At 39.6% G+C, this 21396-nt stretch overlaps 1 protein-coding gene across 3 annotated transcripts in view; it reads right to left on the bottom strand.

The window, feature by feature from the left end:
* CFAP69 (cilia and flagella associated protein 69) overlaps positions 1 to 15020 on the bottom strand; it is a 53946-nt gene extending 38926 nt beyond the window's left edge. For all 3 annotated transcript variants that reach the window (XM_028120110.1, XM_028120127.1, XM_028120120.1), the window contains exons 1-2: positions 14901 to 15020; positions 770 to 829 (exon numbers count right to left, since the gene is read on the bottom strand). In XM_028120110.1, coding sequence (XP_027975911.1) covers positions 770 to 829; positions 14901 to 15020 — 180 coding nt within the window. The remainder of the gene's footprint in view (positions 1 to 769; positions 830 to 14900) is intronic.
* Positions 15021 to 21396: the final 6376 nt, after the last annotated feature.

The following is a 21396-nucleotide window of genomic DNA, read 5'->3' as shown; positions in this document are numbered from 1 at the left end:
TAAGATAATAAGTAAATTTTTGTGCCTACTAATCCCTAGACATTGTTTGGTTTTGATTGGCTCTACCAAGATCAACACATTTCCCACATATTAAAAGTATGCAATCTTCATTCTGTAGTAATTTTATACTTTGTGTTGGCTTTTAGGTACTCTGTGGATTCTTGGGTAATGCCAGGAGAGTGTGGTGTGTAAGCATGCATTAAATGCATTTATTATCTTTTCTCCCAATGCCTAAACTCTCCACTTTGAATCTTATACCTGAAATAATTTCATTTCCATTTCCGTATAAGATTCTTCTCAAAATAGATTACTTATGAGTATGTATGAGTATGTATGTATGTGTGTATATATATCTCCAGATTTCATATCAGAAAATTTTAAGTAGTACATCATGATATGCTTTTTCTACCCTTGCTCCCCACATCCTACTTGGTAATTAATAAATAAGTTAATAAAGCAATTAATAAAGGCTACAAGAGTCTTCCTCTACTCTTTGGATACCTTCTGTTTATATCCACCATTGATTTGTCCATCCCACAAAACCAAATGTAATCTCCTCCTCCAGCCTCCCTACCAGGTTAAATACATTCATTATACATTCATAAATACATTCTTATTTAAACAGTCCTTGAATATAAGACACTTACTAGTTGAAACCTTTTCAACAAAAAGAAAGAAACAAGACTTATTTTGGGGGAATACATGTTACCTTTCAGGGAAATCATAGTTTATAAGTGATATAGCAGAGAAATGTTCTCTCAAAGCTTACTTTATCAGTCTCTTCAAGGAGGTTGCTGACACGATTTAGGTCCATGGTCTTGAAAGCACCCTAAAAGCACACACAACTCTTAGAATTTGTGTCATGAGAATCAAGAAATCACATCAAACACTATTTTTATATGATATCCCTTGGCAACTTAAAAATATCGTACAGAAAAAGATAGGGGAAGGGGATGATGGAGGGATGGACAAGATGGGTGAAGGGGAGTGAGAGATATAGACTTCCAGTTATGGAAAGAATATCATAGGGATGAAAGGTACCGACAGCACAGGAAATATAGTCAATGGCATGTAATAGTGTCTGGTGACAGATGGGAGCTACACTTGTGGTGAGCACAGCGTAACTATAGATTTGTGGAATGACTATGTTGTACATCTGAATCTAATGTAACATTATGTGTCAACTATACTTCAATTAAAAAAAGGGGGGAGAATGAAAAGCTTATAAGAGTAAATCAATTTTGAGTTAAAAAAAAACAAACGCAGAAATATTGAAAGGCATCCTCTAAGCAAAGAGAGAGCCTAAAAGTAACACAGACCAGAAAGGAACAGAGACAATATACAGTAACAGTCACCTTACAGGAAATACAATGGCACTAAATTCATATCTTTCAATAGCTACCCTGAGTGTAAATGGGCTAAATGCCCCAATCAAAATACACAGGGTATCAGATTGGATAAAAAAACAAGACCCATCAATATGCTGCCTGCAAGAGACTCATTTTATTTTTTTTATTTATTTTTAAAGATTTTATTTATTTATCAGAGAGAGAGAGAGACAGAGGCAGGCAGAGGGAGAAGCAGGCTCCTTGCTCAGCAAGGAGCCGGATGTAGGACTTGATCCCAGGACCCTGGGATCATGACCTGAGCCGAAGGCAGACGCTTAAGCGCCTGAGCCACCCAGGCATCCCGAGACTCATTTTAGACTCAAAGACACCTCCAGATTGAAAATGAGGGGGTGGAAAACCATTTACTATGCTAATGGACACCAAAAGAAAGCTGGGGTGGCAATCCTTATATCAGACAAATTAGATTTTAAAGCAGAGACTATAATAAGAGATGAAGAAGGACACCATGTCCTACTTAAAGGGTCTATCCAACAAGAAGTTTTAACAATTGTAAGTATCTATGCCCCTAACATGGAAGCAGCCAATTATATAAGCCAATTAATAACAAAAGCAAAGAAACACATTGACAACAATACAATAATAGTAGGGGACTTTAACACCCCCCTCACTGAAATGGACAGGTCATCTAAGCAAAAGATCAACAAGGAAATAAAGACTTTAAATGACACACTGGACTAAATGGACTTCACAGACATATTCAGAACATTCCATCCCAAAGCAACAGAATACACATCCTTCTCTAGTACCCATCGAACGTTCTCCAGAATAGATCACATCCTTGGTCACAAATCAGGTCTCAACTGGTACCAAAAGATTGGGATCATTCCCTGCATATTTTCAGACCACATGCTTTGAAACTAGAACTCAATCCCAAGAGGAAAGTCAGAAAGAACTCAAATACATGGAGGCTAAAGAGCATCCTACTAAAGAATGAATGGGTCACCCAGGAAATTAAAGAAGAATTAAAAAAATTCATGGAAACCAATGAAAACAAAAACACAACTGTTCAAAATCTTTGGGATGCAGCAAAGGCGGTCCTAACAGGAAAGTATATGGCAATACAAGGCTTTCTCAAGAAACAAGAAAGGTCTCAAATACACAACCTAACCCTACACCTAAAAGAGCTGGAGAAAGAACAGCAAATAAAGCCTAAACCCAGCAGGAGAAGAGAAATAATAAAGATCGGAGCAGAAATCAATGAAATAGAAACCAAAAGAACAGTAGAACAGATCAACGAAACTAGGAGCTGGTTCTTTGAAATTATTAGTAAGATTGATAAAAGAAAAGAGAAATTACACAAATAAAATCATGAATGAAAGAAGAGAGATCACAACCAACACCAAAGAAATACAAACAATTATAAAAACATATTATGAGGGCGCCTGGGTGGCTCAGTTGGTTAAGCGACTGCCTTCGGCTCAGGTCATGATCCTGGAATCCCGGGATTGAGTCCCACATCAGGCTCTGCTCAGCAGGGAGTCTGCTTCTCCCTCTGACCCTCTTCCCTCTCATGCTCTCTATCTCTCATTCTCTCTCTCTCAAATAAATAAATAAGATCTTAAAAAAAAACATATCATGAGCAACTATATGCCAGCAAATTAGATAATCTGGAAGAAATGGATGCATTCCTAGAGATGTATAAACTACCAAAACTGAAGGAGGAAGAAATAGAAAACCTGAACAAGACCCATGACCACTAAGGAAATTGAAGCAGTAATCAAAAATCTCCCAACAAACAAGAGCCCAGGGCCAGATGGCTTTCCAGGGGAATTCTACCAAACATTTAAAGAAGAATTAATATCTTTTCTTCTGAAACCATTCCAAAAAATAGAAATGGAAGGAAAACTTCCAAACTCATTTTATGAGGCCAGCATTACCTTGATCCCAAAACCAGACAAAGACCCCATCAAAAAGGAGAATTACAGACCAATATCCTTGATGAACATGGATGCAAAAATTCTCACTAAAATACTAGCCAATAGGATCCAACAGTACATTAAAAGGATTATTCACCATGACCAAGTGGGATTTATCCCTGGGCTGCAAGGTTGGTTCAACATCCGCAAATCAATCAACGTGATAGAATACATTACTAAAAGAAAGAACAAGAACCATATGATCCTCTCAATAGATGCAGAAAAAGCATTTGACAAAGTACAGCATCCTTTCTTGATCAAAACTCTTCAGAGTGTAGGGACAGAGGGTACATACCTCAATATCATAAAAGCCATCTATGAAAAACCCACAGCAAATATCTTTCTCAATGGGCAAAAACTGAGAGCTTTCCCCCTAAGGTCAGGAACACGGCAGGGATGTCCACTATCACCACTGCTATTCAACATATTATTAGAAGTCCTAGCCACAGCAATCAGACAACAAAAAGAAATCAAAGGCATCTGAATTGGCAAAGAAGAAATCAAACTCTCGCTCTTTGCAGATGATATGATACTTTATGTGGAAAACCCAAAAGACTCCATCCCAAAACTGCTAGAACTCAGAGGAACTCAGTCAAGTGGCAGGATATAAAATCAATGCACAGAAATCAGTGGCATTCCTATACACCAACAAGACAGAAGAGAGACAAATCAAAGAGTCGATCCCATTTACAATTACACCCAAAACCATAAGATACCTAGGAATAAATCTAACCAAAGAGGCAAAGGACCTGTACTCAGAAAACTATAAAATACTCATGAAAGAAATTGGGGAAGACACAAAGAAAAGGAAAAACATTCCATGCTCATGGACTGGAAGAACAAATATTGTGACAATGTCAATGCTACCTAGAGCAATCCACACATTTAAAGCAATCCCTATCAAAATACCATCCACTTTTTTCAAAGAAATGGAACAAATAATCCTAAAATTTGTATGGAACCAGAAAAGACCCCGAATAGCCAGAGGAATGTTGAAAAAGAAAAGCAACGCTGGCGGCATCACAATTCCGGACTTCCAGCTCTATTACAAAGCTGTCATCATCAAGACAGTATGGTACTGGCACAAAAACAGACACATAGATCAATGGAACAGAATAGAGAGCCCAGAAATGGACCCTCAACTCTATGGTCAACTAATCTTCAACAAAGCAGGAAAGAATGTCCCATGGAAAAAAGACAGTTTCTTCAACAAATGATGTTAGAAAAATTGGACAGCCACATGCAGAAGAATGAAACTGGACCATTTCCTTACACCACACACAAAAATAGACTAAAAATGGATGAAAGACCTAAATGTGAGACAGGAGTCCATCAAAATCCTAGAGGAGGACACAAGCAGCAACCTCTTCGACCTCAGCCGCAACAACCTCTTCCTAGAAACATCACCAAAGGCAAGGGAAGCAAGGGCGAAAATGAACTATTGGGACTTCATCAAGATAAAAAGCTTTTGCACAGCAAAGGAAACAGTCAACAAAACCAAAAGACAACTGACAGAATGGGAGAAGATATTTACAAATGACATATCAGATAAAGGGCTAGTATCCAAAATCTATAAAGAACTAATCAAACTCAACAACCAGAGAACAAATAATCCAATCAAGAAATGGGCAGAAGACATGAACAGACATTTTTCCAAAGAAGACATCAAATGGCCAACAGACACATGAAAAAGTGCTCAACATCGCTTGGCATCAGGGAAATCCAAATCAAAACCTCAATGAGATACCACCACACACCAGTCAGAATGGCTAAAATTAACAAGTCTGGAAATGACACATGTTGGTGAGGATGTGGAGCAAGGGGAAGCCTCCTACATTGCTGGTGGGAATGCAAGCTGGTGTAGCCACTCTGGAAAACAGTATGGCGGTTCCTCAAAAAGTTGAAAATAGAGTTACCATACGACCCAGCAATTGCACTACTGGGTATTTATCCTGAAGACACAAATGTAGTGATCTGAAGGGGTACATGCACCCTGATGTTTATAGCAACAATGTCCACAATAGCCAAACTATGGGAAGAGCCAAGATGTCCATCAATAGATGAATGAATAAAGAAGACGTGGTGTGTGTGTGTGTGTGTGTGTGTGTGTGTGTGTGTGTGTGTGTATAATGGAATATTATGCAGCCATCAAAAAACCCCCCAAAATCTTGCAATTTGCAACGACATGGATGGAACTAGAGGGTATTATGCTAAGCAAAATAAGTCAATCAGAGAAAGACATGTATCATATGATCTCACTGATATAAGGAATTCTTAATCTCAGGAAACAAACTGAGTGTTGCTGGAATGGTGGGGGGTGGGAGGGATGGGGTGGCTGGGTGATAGACATTGGGGTGGGTATGTGCTATGGTGAGAGCTGTGAATTGTGTAAGACTGATGAATCACAGACCTGTACCTCTGAAACAAATAATACATTATATGTTTAAAAAGAAAAAGAAGATAGTAGGAAGGGAAAAATGAAGGGGGGGAAATCGGAGGGGGAGAAGAACCATAAGAGACTACGGACTCTGAGAAACAAACTGAAGGTTCTAGAGGGGAGGGGGTGGGGGGATGGGTTAACCTGGAGATGGGTATTAAAGAGGGCATGTATTTAATAGAGCACTGGGTATTATATGCAAACAGTGAATCATGGAACACTACATCAAAAACTAACGATGTAATGTATGGTGATTAATATAATATAATAAAATAAAAATTAAAAATAAAACACACCTCTCGAATTCTAGTATTGTCTTATAATTTTACTGTCTTTAAATTTTATTAGCCCTGAAAGGCCCAAGAATGCATCTGGAATAATAGCACTTCCATACTTTGGAAAGTGAAATGATCCGGTACGTAGATATTACACGTCCCAAGCATGCAAATTACACTGAGTTTGCCTATGCAGATATACATAAGACTTGCCTCTAAACCACAGGTAGGAGATTACCTTCCTGAACAAGGAAGGTTATCCCCTCTCTCAGTTAGTACCAGCATTCTTACAGTCATCCGCATTAGAAAACAGAATGTCGGGGCTCCTGGGTGGCTCAGTCGGTTAAGCATCTGCTTTCGACTCAGACTCAGGTCATGATCACGGAGTCTGGGGATCCAGCCCCCTATGGGGCTCCCTGCTCAGCAGGGAGTCTGTTTCTCCCTCCCTCTCCCCCACCATGCCCCCTGCTTGTGCACACTCTCTCTCAAATAAATAAATATAATCTTAAAAAAAAAACAGAATGTCCAAGGTCTATAAATTTTATATCTTAAATATTTCTTGAGCCCATGCCATCTTACTGATTTATTCAGTTCTCATCTCTCACTCAGTTGGGGTTTCCCTGTTGTTCTTCCTGCCTCTACTCTTGCACCGTTCAACATGGTCTTCTACTCTATGGTTTGGATAATAAAACTCAAATCTGAACATAACTCATCTAAATCATTCAATGATTCTCCATTAATGCCCCCACCCCTCCTATATTATCATTTGTTGTGATAATCCTATTGCTCTCCTTGGTTAACCCCCACATGTGCTTCAAAACTCAGCTCAGGTGTTGCTTCCCCAAGTGAAGAAGTATAGAACAAATATCCTTCCTTTGTGTTCCCATAGCACTCTACGGACATACCCATTACAATTCCCATCATAGTTCTAAAATGATTTGCATGTTCATCCCCTACCACACCCTGCCCCAAAGCTCATTTGAAGACAAAGACTTGTTCTCTGGCATCCCCAGCACCAAAAACTGGGCCTGGCATATAAAGTTATTTGTAGGTAAGTGGAGAAGGAAACAGAAGGTGCTATCATCCCAAATTTAAGTAGTTACACAAAAATTTTTTATATACTATTTTCTCTTTGTGTTTACATGTATAAATACATGTATTTATATACTATTTTCTTATTATTTACATGTGTAAAAACCTAATTTCACTTAGTGTTAACACCATTGTATTTTCTGATTTTTAAATCTATAATACACACATTTCTATATTTCTACATAGATATTATTCCATTGCCTCTTAAATCTAGAATTTTCTTTCCTTTCACAATTACAAACTCATATTCTGATTTCAGGCAATGTCTTTCAAAAACAATTTTGAGCTAGGTATTCTAATTTTAAGTCTGTAGAATAAGTAATTGGGTGAGTTTATTAACTCAAAATGATTTTTCTTAAAAAATTAATCAAAAATGATATACTAAATACTGATCTATACCTGGTATTATGGTTATCCTTAAAAACTGTTACATTTTACTGTTAACTATTTAAATGATTACATTTATTGTTACCAAAAAATTTGTTGAATACAATTTTGCCTTCTAAGATTTGGGGATTTAACAGTGCCATCTACCACTACCTCAGTTGTCTTCTTTTTTCCTCTTGTGTTCTCTGAGAAATATATATAGTGAGTTTTTATTTTCAGATTTTCTGAAATATTGGCTTTGAGGCCTGGAAAGCATATTGAAATGAAAAGTCAATGCAAAATTTTCTTTTTAATACCTGCATGTATTATCAGAATGGTTCTCCTCAAATGAGCAGGTATAACTTTTATTAAAAAACAGCGAGTAGTAAAGATTAGAGCATAGGTTACTCTTAGATTTCTGTTGCATTATTACTTGATGCTACTCTGTGTTTTACTTCCTTGGCATATATCATATTTTTAAGATTTCTCCTTCACTCCCTCCGTTAGCCTTTTTCTCCTTCCACCAATATTTATAAGCAGCTTCTATGTTTCAGAAACTGTGCTAGGTATGCGGAACAACACTGCTCTGACTTCAAGTAGCTATCAGTCTGGAATGGAATACAATACAGATAACATGCTACAAAATGCTCCACGGATGCTGAAAAGTGTACTCTGGAAGCATACAGACTAGGCACAGAAAGGCATAGGTCAACTTTCGGAAGAAGTAATCTGCAGGCAGAGGTGAGATGGAGTGGGATTTGTGAGATGAACCGAAGGTTTGAGAGATGGAGATGCAGGAGAAGCATGTGTGAGGGCCTGGAGGAAGAGAAAATAAGGCATTGAGAGGATGGAGAGGAGCTTGCTAGGTTGGAGAAGATACCACAGGGAATAGTGGCTATAAATGATGCTAATTAGGTAAGGAGAGGTCAAATAGATGTGAGAAACAAAGGTAAAAGAAAGCTTAAATTTCCTTACTACTTACAGCCCAATCCCAAATTCTGGAAACAGGCAGAGTGACATTCCTCTAGGGACTCAGCTGCCTCAATGTTAATACTTTGCTAAGGGCAAAAGGCTATCTTAGCCCAACCCCCAGGATCCTGTAAGTCTACTTTAGCATATAAAAATTCTTTTGGAGACTTCCTTTCTCTCACTCCCTCCCCTCCAAGATACATGTTGGCAATCATCCTCCAAGCATATGACCCACCAATATATATCTGAAGAATCTCATAACTGAGTTTTTACTAAACAGTAATAAATGACCTTTTCCTAACAATAGCTAGCCCCCTCAGGATCCTGGAAAACTTGTTTCCAAAAACACCTGGGAGGCTTATACTATCCCTAATATGTATATATGTAGTTAGCCCACCTCCAGCTTCCCCATGGCAACAACCTCCAACCAGAGCATACCAGAAGCGTTCCCTTTTTTTCACTTCAAAGCTTCCCTGCCTACCTTGGAGTCTCTGCCAAATTAATGATGGCTGACTCTCTTTCTATAGTAAGCTCTGAATATTAAATAGTCCCTGCTTATTCTCATTAAGGTGGTCTTTGTTTATTTCCACAGGGTTTAACCAGAGGAGCATAACAATAAAAAGGGTAATTTAGTTTGCTGAGTAGAGACTGAACTAGAAAGGTCTAGAATGAACTGGAAAGGAGGTGGGAGACATCTGTAAAGGGCCTTGACTAAGGTACTGGCATAGACAAAAGGGAATGGAATGAAAAATATCAAGGAGGTAGAATCAGTGGGACCTAAGGAGTGATTTGATTTCATGGGAGAGAGAAGCAAAGGTGATGATGACTCCTGGGCTCGAGGAATTATAGAAGTATTGGCAACCTTTGCTGAGACAGGAAAGTCTGGACGAACAGGCTTGTGTTGAGGCTGGAAATAAGTTAAATTGGGGGGCAGAGATTTCCAAATCAGAGGCTTAAAGTAATAATTGGAAGAGTTTGGGTAAATGAGAGCACAGAGCAGAGTGAAGCAAAAGAGGATATACAGAAGTAAGTATCAAAATAATTGCTGTTATCATATTCATGGAGAATTGTAAAAACATTTAACAAAACCTTTTAAAATCAAAAGTTTAATAAGCTGTTTTGAAGAAAATTAAACCTTCACTTACAGGTATAGGATGAACTTATTTTCCCATTTTACCAAGAGACATGTCAAAGGGGAGAAATCCTGCTCATTTGATATATAGTTATAGGAAAAGGAATTAACATTTACTATGGTCCTTTTATATATCTGGCAATTTATGTCTTTTTTTTATGTGTCTGGCACTTTATATCCTTCCTTCCTTCCTTTCTTTCTTTCTTTCTTTCTTTCTTTCTTTCTTTCTTTCTTTTCTTTTCTTTTCTTTCTTTCTCTTTCTTTCTTTCTCTCTCTCTTTCTCTTTCTCTAGTAGGTAGGTTCCATGCTCAACGTGGGACTTGAACTCATGACCCTGAGATCAATAGTTGCATCCTCTACCAATGGAGCCAGCAGGTACCACCTCCCCTCCTTTTTTTTAGCTTTATATCTTAATTAGTCCTCAATTTTACCATATATACTTAGTATTATTATCCTGTTGAAACTGGGACCTTGCCCGTTAAGATCACAAAGCTAGTAACTGGGCCAGCAGGTCTGACTGATGCAGGAGTGCTGGTTCTTTGCACCTTAGTTCTCTGCCTGACTTCTCAATTGAACACAGAGATTATTTCTAGCAATTACTCCAAAACCATGGTAGGCAATTTTAATGACACAGTCCATGGCAGCATTACAGACAGTAGCAGGATAGGACATCAACTAGAAAATTGTGGAGGTTTTCAGAGGGAGAGCAAATTTGGGCAAGGAAGCTCAGCTGTGATACCTATGCAAGTCAAGTAATCACAATTTACTTATTCTACAAGTATTTTTTGAGGGCTTATGCTGTGTCAGACATTGTTCTAGATGCTAAAGATGCGGTATTGAATGAAACATACAAAATCTCCTGCTTTCATATAGAATCAATATATTTTGTACAGTGAAGAAAACCATCAAGAAAACAAAAAGACAACCTACTGAATGGGAAAAGATATTTGCAAATGACATATCTGATAAGGGGTTAATATCCAAAATATATAAAGAACTTACATAACTCAACACCAAACCCCCCACAAACAATCCAATTAAAAAATGTGCAGAGGACATAAATTGATATTTTTCCAAAGAAGACATATAGAGGGCCAACAGACACATGAAAACAACAACATTACTAACAATCAGGGAAATGCAAACCAAAATCACAGTGAGATATCACCTTATACCTGTCAGAATGGCTAAAATAAAAAAGATAAGAAATAACAAGTGTTGGTGAGGATGTAGAGAAAAAGGAATCTCGTACACTGTTGGTAGAATGTAAATTGGTGCATCCACTATGGAAAACAGTATGGAGGTTCCTCAAAAAGTTAAAAAGTAGAACTATCATATGACCCAATAATACCATCCCTGGATGTTTACCCCAAAGAAAACAAAAACACTAATTCCAAAAGATATATGCACCCCTATGCTTATTGCACCATTATTTACAATAGCCAAGATATGGAAGCGACCAAAGTGTTCAATGATATATGAATGGGCAAGGAAGATGTAATATATACATACTTTGGGATATTACACAGCCATAAAAAAAGATGAGATTGTGCCATTTGTGACAACATGGATGGACCTAGAGGGTATTATGCTAAGTGAAATAAATCAAACTGAGAAAGATAAATACCATATGATTTCACTCATATGTGGAATCTAACAAAAAAAACTAATGAATAAACAAACAAAAAGCAGAATAAGACCTATAAATACAGAGAACAAACTGATGGTTGCTAGAGGGGAGGGAATGGTGGGGTTGGGCAAAATGGGTGAAGGGCAATAGGAGATACAGGCTTCCAGTTATGGAATGAATAAGTCACAGGGATGAGAGGTACAGCATAGAGAATACAGTCAATGATATTATAACAGCACTGTATGGTGACAGATGGTAGCTATGCTTGTGGTGAGCAGAGCAGGATGTACAAACCTGTGAAATCACCGTGTTGTACAGTTGGAACCTGCTAGCCCAGTTACTAGCTTTGTGACTTTAACACATAAGGCCCCAGTTTCAGCAACAGTATAATAATACTAAGTTTATATGGTAAAGTCGAAGACTAAGTAAGACATAATGTTTAAAAAAATTTTTACTCCGAGCTCAGAGTCACGGGGGAGAAGGACACATAGGCATTAAGATAAATTTCCTACACTTAAGGAACCCATATTCTAGGGGCAGAGACAAAATTTAGGCAAATGAAACAGGTGCGAACATAACACAAGTGATAATTAGGGGAGAAATGGTATGACTCAGACCTAGGACTATGCTCATTTATGAGAGGATTTGTGAGGGTGAAGATAAATGGGAAGTGCTTCCTATTGGGAGAGTACTTTATGTCAGAGAGGCAGGATCTGGACGTAGGGTAAGGTTTAAATTCAGAAAAAAGGGGAGGGCATTCATTCAGTAAATATTTAACATCACCTCTTGAGTACCAGATATTGTGCTGGGTGCTACTGGGGAATCCTGGGAGATTATGGGAGGACACTACAGGAAAAAACTACCAGCAAGAATTCTGCCCTTGTGGCACTGAACAGAGCATCCAGTACAGATGAGTTCAGATTGTGCATTGGGAAACCCTGAAAACACAGCAGAATAGACCTGAGGCACTTTAGGGATGGCAGAGACCTTGGATATCATCTAGTTCAGTGGTTTTGAGGCTAAAAATCACTTGAGAGAGCTCTTTAAAAAGTCCCAGACTCCACACCGGGGATTATGATTCAGTAGATGTGAGTTAGGGCCCAGTTATGTACAGTTTTTTGAACTCCTCAGAAAACTGTGATGGTCACCCAGGTTTGGGGAACACTCATCTAACACAGGCTTGTTTTATAGAAAAAGGAACAAAGCCTAGAGAATTAAGTGATTTGGTCAGTGTAATTATATATGGTGAGGTAAGCAATAAGAAGCTACTGTGGAATCCTAAAGAGAGTGGGGCTCAGAGGGAGAAAGGAAGACAATAAAGTGGTATTTACGGGAAACAGATTGGGAAGAGAGGGAGAGGTGCTAACTAGGATGTGACATTAATCCAAGATTGACTGAAACCTTGTGGTGACAAGAAAAGAGATCCATATGAAACTACCTCCTACAGCTTTCCAGGTATTACCTATGAAATTCTGTAGCACTCTTCATACCCTACTGCAGTTATAATACACTAAGCATTGCTACTTAGAGTGGGAAATGGGGTCTTCCAACCAGTAGCAATGGCATCATCACCTGGAAATCTGTTAGAAAGGCAGAATCCAGTGCTCCTCCCCAGCCCTACAGAATTATAATCTGTATTTTAATAAGATCCCCAGGCGTTCCAAATGCACACTAAAGTTTGAGAAGCGCTGCTCTAAAGGGCTTCCAATTCTTTAGAATGAGAGCAACATTAAAATAAAGAGGAAATAAAGAAAGGTAAACAATTTGTGATTTCAAGCATAGGATGGAGCTGGCTTAATGAACCGAGTTAGACTCTCCAAAGTCACTTTTAGCTACCGGATATACTGTATCTCAAGTGTTCCAAGAGTTCTAAGAATCTTTCCTCTACTGGTCTGAGGCAAAAGTCTAAAAGTCTATCATTTTAATGATGGCAAAGACTGCTAGACCCCACTTGAGTAAAGAAACTGAGTAACTCTGTTAACTTCTCATGGCCTTAGGGTCCTCATTTGTAAAAATAACCAAACAAAACCCAAAAATGCTGAATGATCATTTCTCCCGGCTCTAAAAAGTTTTTAATTTATTTCATTTCTTTTGAGAGAAACTGCCTTCTTCTGCTCCAGTAATTTTAAAAATATTAATGCTTCTACAAATAGTTATTAATAAGCCAAGAACTCTAATAGAAATTGATTTCTTCCTGGATGACAATCCAAGGCTCTGTAAGGAGGGGTAATAATGAAAGAAGAGGAAAAAAGAAAGGGAAGGGAGAAAATACACACACATACACACAGGTTTACTTGTTTTGCTTTACTTGATATGTTGTAGACTATTTTGGCAATGGCTTGTTAAAAGTTACTTCCCGTTTTTTTCTTTTTAACCGGTACTAGCCTACCTCATATAACCTTGCCACTGCCCCACCCTTCGGCTCTCGTCCCCCCCCCCCCCACCTTTTTTACACCGAGTGAAGGAACAAGGAGAGCCGTCAGATACCAAATTCACCTACTTCTCAGTTGTGCTGTGTCTGGGAGAATGGCGGTAGAGTTGAGACCCCCTGCAGCCTTGCGAGTGGAGAGCTGCTGTTCCTGAAAGTCCTTCTCCCCGTCAGATTGGAATACTTCCACAAAACTGATTAGGTCAGTTCCCCTAGGACCAGCTCCTCCTCATGAAAAGTGTTGTTGCTCCGCAGGTTACTACAGTGTAAATGTCAGACAGTACTCAGAGAGCTCTTTATTCCCAAAGAAGAGGTCCCCAGTCAACTGGCCACTCCCAAGGAACTCTCCAAGGTTCCAGGATGTGGACGTAGGAGACAGGGTTCCTGACGCAGCCTGAGACTAGCAAAACCTCAACAGGAATTCCCATAGTGACCCCATCAAGTGTGAGGAGGCAGAGCAGGATTCCTCCATAGTATTCACGTTTTAGGGTTTGATCAATACTCTCTAGGGAGGAGCAATGGAACTCTAGCGTGTTAACGACTTAGAGTCTCTAAACACCTCCGCCACCAGTGGAGATCCAGCCGAGGGTTCCGAAGTTAAATATCTCAACAGACCGACTTGGAAGAATTAATATTGTATTCATAATAAAAGTAAACTCAAAACCAAATACAAGTACAGTAAAATATATAAGGTCTGCTCTCTCTCGATTCACTCCGACTCCATCACCAGCTTTCTATTTCATATGAAAACGAGGCTAATTTCTAATTTTAACAGCGTTTTCTTCCCCTCTAGGTGCAGGTTTTAAAGTAGCAGCAAATTTAAACACGAGAGAATTTACGCCTATATCAAGAACATCACTTGATAACAGGTATCTACATATAAGCCCAGTGCAAACAAAATGGTCATCAACTCCTTTTTTTTTCCCCCACTAAAAACGTTTCACTGCCTTCCAGACCTTCGTGGTCACACTTTACGAAGAAGAGCGGCAAAACCTCGCTTACTCTGTTTAGAGAGACGCTCCGGGAGAAGCTCGCGCCCCAAGTCCCCAGACAGGTTGGTTGACGACAGCCAACCCCTCCCTCAGGCGGCGCAGTTCTCGGAGGCATCAGCTCCGCACCTGGAACCTCGGTCCCGCGGGTTCCGAGAGTTTCCATTCCGGCTCCCATTTCCGCTCTTGCTGCCCCCAGATCTCAACGTCCCCCCCCACACACACACACTTCCCAAAACACAGACACCCGTCCATACCTGCGCTTCCTCGTCCTCCGTCACCACCCCGACCACCGGGATGTGGCGAGTGCTGCTGCACCTGAGCTTGCCTCCGGGTTCCTGGACCTCGGCCGTCGCACCGGCCCCCGCTGTCCACATGGCTGCAGCGGCGGAGTGAGGGGTGGGAGGGAGGGTCCTTCTGTCCTACCCTGTTCCCTTTAGCTGCAGGACCCAAAGAGACCCCGCCACCGAAAAGGGAAGGCCGCCTGAGAGCCGCTAGAGTCGTGAAAAGCCCCGGGGGTCCGACAGTGGCCCCCGCCGCAGCCCACCGGCCTACTTTGGCTCTAGCCGGCTGGCCGGTTGTTAACAAGCCAGCGCGTTGCTAGGGGCGGGGCCGGGGCTGCAGAAGCGCAGGTTCTTACGGAAGCCCGGGTAGCCAAACTACCCCAAACCCTAATGGGTGTCTCCACGCTCGCAGTGGCTGGGTTTGCTCGCGCGCGGGAAGGAGGAGGCAGTGGAAGACTTCGGTACGTAGCAGTGGAGTGTTGCCTTGGCGTTATGTGTCTCAGTCTTGCTAGTTTGCGCTGGGCCTTCTTAAATCTCCCCTGCTAGAACCTCCAAACAAGCTCTCAAGGGCCTTCTTCAGTCAGTCATGAGCGGGTGGAGAGATGAGAGGTGGATGTCGGACACGAAGAGTGCTGGATGATGGATACATAGTGGTAGAAGCGGGGCAGTTTATCATCGCGGAGAAGTGACCAGTGTCACCGACATTCCCTGCCTGTTATCTCTTTTGTACTTTAGTGGCTCTACCAGACAGTTAAATAACAAACAAGGTATTGTATACAGTGTTTTTGAGTCAAATCATGGAATCTGGAGCAAATTAACCCAAGGAAGCCCCACTTTCCCCACTTTTCTCGTCAATTTTTCACTTTTCTTACCAATAGGATTGCTGTGAGAGGGTAGAATGACATGGTAGTTTTGTAAATCGGTGCTTGGCATATAATAAGTACCCAGGTAAATGGTCAGGATTGTCATTATCTTTATTATTACTGTGTTATCTATCCATCGTATCCTGAGTAATGACACAAGAAGGGTCAAGACTTTAATGGAAAGCTGCTCATGATAATCATCAGTATAACTTAATCACCCCCAAAGCCGTGGCTATGAAAACTTATCTTAAAATCCTTTAAACCTTTCAGTCTTTTTTTTTTTTTTAGGCTTCAGAAACTCTTCAAGATTTAAACGTGAATATATTGTCTATAAAGGTTATAGCCTTAAAAATTACACATAACAAACTTTGTAAAAATAAATTTCACTTCACCTCCCAGCATTTCTCTCATTTGTAGAATGAGCTGGTTGGCTGGTGATTTCTAAGGTTCCTTAACCAGTTCAAACATCTGACATTTGACTGAATGACATTTCTGGCGATACAAATAAAAAGAAACAGAAAAACTATATTGGGCATGGAAGCACTTGATGTAAATCATAGCCAAAGAAACCAAGCTTTTTTGAAAGAGAATTGAGCATTTCTAGTAACTATTCCCTCACTTATGTTCATTCTTCCACTTTCCTCATCCCAGTTTCCTTGAAACTGCCCTGAGGTCACCTACACTTGTGGTCAAGGTCTGTGGACACTTTCCTGTCCTTATCTTGCTCTACTTAATCTCTAGTATTTTACCCTATTGACCACTCTCCCCTTCTTGTAACTCCCTTGCCTCGACTTCAGCATTCTTTTTTTCTTATCTTTACAGCTACTCATTGGTATTTTTATTTTTATTTTATTTTTATTTTTTTTAAAGATTTTATTTATTTATTTGAGAGAGAGAGAATGAGAGATAGAGAGCACGAGAGGGAAGAGGGTCAGAGGGAGAAGCAGACTCCCTGCTGAGCAGGGAGCCCGATGCGGGACTCAATCCCGGGACTCTAGGATCATGACCTGAGCTGAAGGCAGTCGCTTAACCAACTGAGCCACCCAGGCTCCCTCATTGGTATTTTTAGAGCTCCTCTCAGACCTTACACCTAGAAGTGGGTTCAGGAGGTTTAAGGTTGCTATTACTCCAGGAGAGTGTAAAGGGTGTGTCAAGTGTATTAACGTCAGCTAAATTGCTGTTGTACATTCTGAGTATACCACATCAAAAGGAGACTGACATCACTTGAATAAACACAATGAAATTCTGTGAGAATGGCACCCAAATACAGTATAGTAATGGAGCCTGACAAGTGGATGATTTGGTTGTCCTTTGTGTGTTGAGCCTGGCATCTCAGAAGGAAAGACGCAGAGGAGGGACTGTGAAGAAATATTTTCCACTTAAAGCAGAGCTTATCTGGGGGTTATCAACTGACTATTGTGTTTCATCACAATAGGGTGATTCTGATAAGGGTCCATAAACCTCAGTGGCTGGAAAGTCACACTCTTCTCATTGGACTTGATTGCACTTTCTTGACACACGAGCACAAGGATATTTACTTCATTTGTTTACAAACCTATATATTCATTCTGTCCTATATCCAGAACCCGTTTCCAATGCTTAATTAGCATAACTCCCATGAGCTTCCCCTTTCTAGCACTTAAAAACTCTTCTCCGTCTCAGTGAAATTCTTCATAGAAATGGGTTCCCTTACATGGGAAATTAAAAGATCCCAGTTGTGTGTGTGTGTGTGTGTGTGTGTGTGTGTGTGTGTGTGTTTAGCTCTAATGGTATTTGTTTTACTCTGAGAGAGGCAACCAGGTGAGAAGCAACCAACACTCCACATTCAAGCCATCTTGAATGAATTATTTGTTTTACGAAGCTACCAAACTTCTTCCTGCCTTACCTTTGCATATGTTGTACATGGGACTGTCTGCAGATGTCTAGCTCCCTATGAAACTCAGCTCATGTGACTTTGGGGCGGGGGAACCTTCTTTACATCCCCTGTTAGATACCACTTTGTCATTTAGTTTTGTACTCACCACATACTTAGTGGTATTTATTGACTCAGCTGCCCAACCCCTTCCTACTAGAGACTTTTGAAAGCAAGGAGAACCTCTTATCCAGATTTGCACCCCAAACCCTCAGCACAGTATCTAGAGTAGTGTTTCTCAAAATTTAGCATGCATCAGAATCTTCTGGAAAGCTAATTAAAACCAACACCTGAGCCCCACCTCCAGAGCCAGCTTCAGTTAAGTCTGGGGTCCAAGGGTTCGCACGTGTAACAAGTTGCTGGGTGATGTTTTGCTCCTGGTCTGGCGAATGGTACTCAGTAAATGTTCATTAAATTATAAATTCGTTTTTAAATTTGATTTGAAGCCAAATTAAAGCATTTCATAAGCTACCCAGAGTAAGGTAAACACTAAATCCTTGTTACTCAAAATGGGGTCCTTGAACTACCTACATAGGCATTACCTAGGTGCTTGCTAGGAATGTGTAAGTTCTGGCCCCAGGAGGGACCGAGTGAAGCAGAATCTCCATTTTAACTAGATTGTCAGGTGATTAGTATGCACATTAAAATTGAGAAGCACTGGTCTAGTGTGTATGTACATGTGTTTTCATTAGTATTATTTTGGAGTTTTTTTTAAGATTTTAATTATCTATTTGAGAGAGAGAGACAGAGCATGAGTGGGGTTTAGAAGGAGAGGGAGAAGCAGACTCTCCACTGACTGGGGAGCTCTTCATGGGGCTCGGTCCCAAGACCCAGAAATCATAACTCGAGCCAAAGGCAGATGCCCAACCGACTTAACTTTTTAAGTGCACCAGTTAAGCTTTTAAAAAGCTTTAAGTGGGGGCACCTGGGTGGCTCAGTTGGTTAAGTGACTCTTGGTTTTAGCTCAGATCATGATCTCGTGGTTGTGTTTGGAGTTCCACGTCCGGCTTTGTGCTACTGCGGAGTCTGCTTCGGATTCTCTCTCCCTCTTCCTTTCTCTCTCTCTCTTTCTCTCAGGTTCTCTCTCCCTCCCTCCCTCTCAAGTGAATAAAATATATACATATATAAAAAGCCTTAAGTGTTTAAATTAGGTAGTGGATTTAAGTTTAATCATTATTCATGGAACCTTCTTTAATACAGATTTCTGAAGGCTCTAAGTCAAGAGCACAGGACATTTTCCAGACACCAGAACACAAAAGGATGTAAAGGTAAAATGGCTAACTATTGAAATGGTAAATTCTGTCAACAAAAAGATAATAGTAAAGAAACATATGAGAATTAAAATTAAAGAATAGAAATGCTTCACTCTGATAACAAGTGTGCAGAATTTAACATCTCTTAAGTTACAAATTGCAATTTCTTAAAAGCTGTAGATTGAAGATTAGACATTTTAATGATGTTGATGTATATACATTTATTTATTTTATTTAAATTTAATTAGCCAACATATATTACATCATGAGTTCTACATTTTTAACTTTTAAAATAAAGTATTTTTAACATGAGTGTAATATTAAGAAATAACATTGTCCTTCTGATATTTTTTCTGATACTTATTTGCACACTGCCTAATTAGCAATGTTTAGTAAAATTATAATTATGCATTAGTACAACTTAATGTTTCTATTAAGTATTTTAGATTACATATGAATTTGGTAGTCTCTAAACTCATGCCAGATGTTCCAAATGTTCAAGCAAATGTTATTCCTTTGTGAGTCAGAGTAATCTATTTTAAACAGAGAATTTTTATAGCACATAAGAAAATGTAATTAGAGTATAGTCTTAGTAGGTTAGCTTTAGGGGAATTATGTAACAGAAAGAACACATATACTGGGGCGCCTGGGTGGCTCAGTCGGTTAAGCGGCTGCCTTCGGCTCAGGTCATGATCCTGGGGTCCTGGGATCGAGCCCCACGTCCGGCTCCCTGCTTGGTAGAGAGCCTGCTTCTCTCTCTCCCTCTGCCTGCCACTCTGCCTACTTGTGCTCTTTCTCTATCTCTGTCAAATAAATAAAATCTTTAAAAAAAAAAAAGAAAGAACACATATAAAGCTGGAATTTCATCTACTTTAGTGTTTTAAAAAAATCTTTCAGGTTGTTACAGAAACAAAGCCTAAGAGAGAAACAAAAGTAATTGCTTCTTTCCAACAGAATCATTGGTTCAAATCTGGGAGTAAGAAGTACATGCAACAGAAAACAAAAGTAAAAGAACAGCCACCTCTGAAGTTAACCATTCTAATACAAAATGTACTAATCCAAATTGCAAGTGATTTTTTAAATAGGAATGTGGAGGAGCTATTCATGCTTAATGGAGAAACTAAATCAATGGTAATATGTAAATGAAACAAATTTATGGAGCACTTCTTACCTGATCAAAGCTTCAGTCCCATGACATAGGAATATTCCATGAAATGAAAATGCTCTCAAGCTTTTAAAACTAAAAACTATTGTATTTACATGGTGGGAGGTTATAGGTAGTACCCCCAGGATAGAACCGTCTTTATTGTGGAGCAGGATTAAACAGATAAGTTTATTCCAATGACATTAATTATTCAAGGTCATTAACTGACTTGACCTGCTCTGATTCCACAGGTTCTATATTAATTTGCTAGGGCTGCCAAAATAATTACCACAGACTAGGTGGCTTACACAACAGAAATTTTATTTCCTCACAATCTGGAGGCTAGAACCCCATGATTAAGATGTCCAAGATTGGTTCCATTCTTGAGGCCTCTCTCCTTGGCTTATAGATGGCCATTTTCTCCTTTTGTCATAACATGGTCTTCCCTCTGTGTCTTTATCTCCTCTTGTAAGGACGCCAGTCATCCTTGGATTAGGGCCTACCCACATGACCTCATTTTAACTTAATTACCTCTTTAAAGGCCCTATGAACTAATATGAATTCTTGGGAGATATAATTCAGTCCGTAACAGATCCCAGCATACTTTGGGTTATAATATAAATTCTTATGAAGAACAAATTAAAGAATAGAATATGCTTAGTTAAGGCAATGCTGGTATCCTTACCTATAGGACATTGATTATTTCTCACAGTGGTGATAAACAGCTATTCTGATTTAACAATCACTGTACATTTGATCAACGTGAATCTGCCCTTGGGAGATGTAGCCACTCTGAGCTCTCAACCGATCTGAATTTTGAGCCTACAGTGCCTGGCTTTGTCAAAATCATCATTTATGTCATGTTTCATTTTCTATTTGAAGAATCCACTACCAAAGTTAATTTGCCAACCTAGGTTCTCTAGAGCCTACCATAAACAAATGACAAACATTTACCTGCTGCCACTTTAATGGGTGGCACTCTGGGAAGCACGTCAGGAAAAGGTAGAAGTTGAGGCAGGCAAATATAGGTTTTACTGAGCTGGCCATAGCTTTGGAACAAGTGCAGTTTAATTAACTGCTCAGTCTTTTATGATATTTTCATGGGGGCCTTAAGAATTACTGCACTAAGGAACAGCTTATCTGGGGGAAAGGAAGGGAGAATTTATCCACCAGCTCCCTCTTGTGCCACATCTCTTTGGTCAAAGATCACCCTCAGGTCGTGTTGCCAGATTTAGCAAACACAAAAAAAGTCCCATGCAATATTTGTAATAGAATTACATAAAAAATTATTCATTGT

Source organism: Eumetopias jubatus, unplaced genomic scaffold (genome assembly GCF_037043125.1).
Source record: "Eumetopias jubatus isolate StellerSeaLion01/CBP00866 unplaced genomic scaffold, mEumJub1_p1.0 scaffold_14, whole genome shotgun sequence".
Lineage (NCBI taxonomy): Eukaryota > Metazoa > Chordata > Mammalia > Carnivora > Otariidae > Eumetopias > Eumetopias jubatus.
Note: the sequence above shows the minus strand (reverse complement) of the source record. Positions and strands in the feature narration are given on the sequence as shown.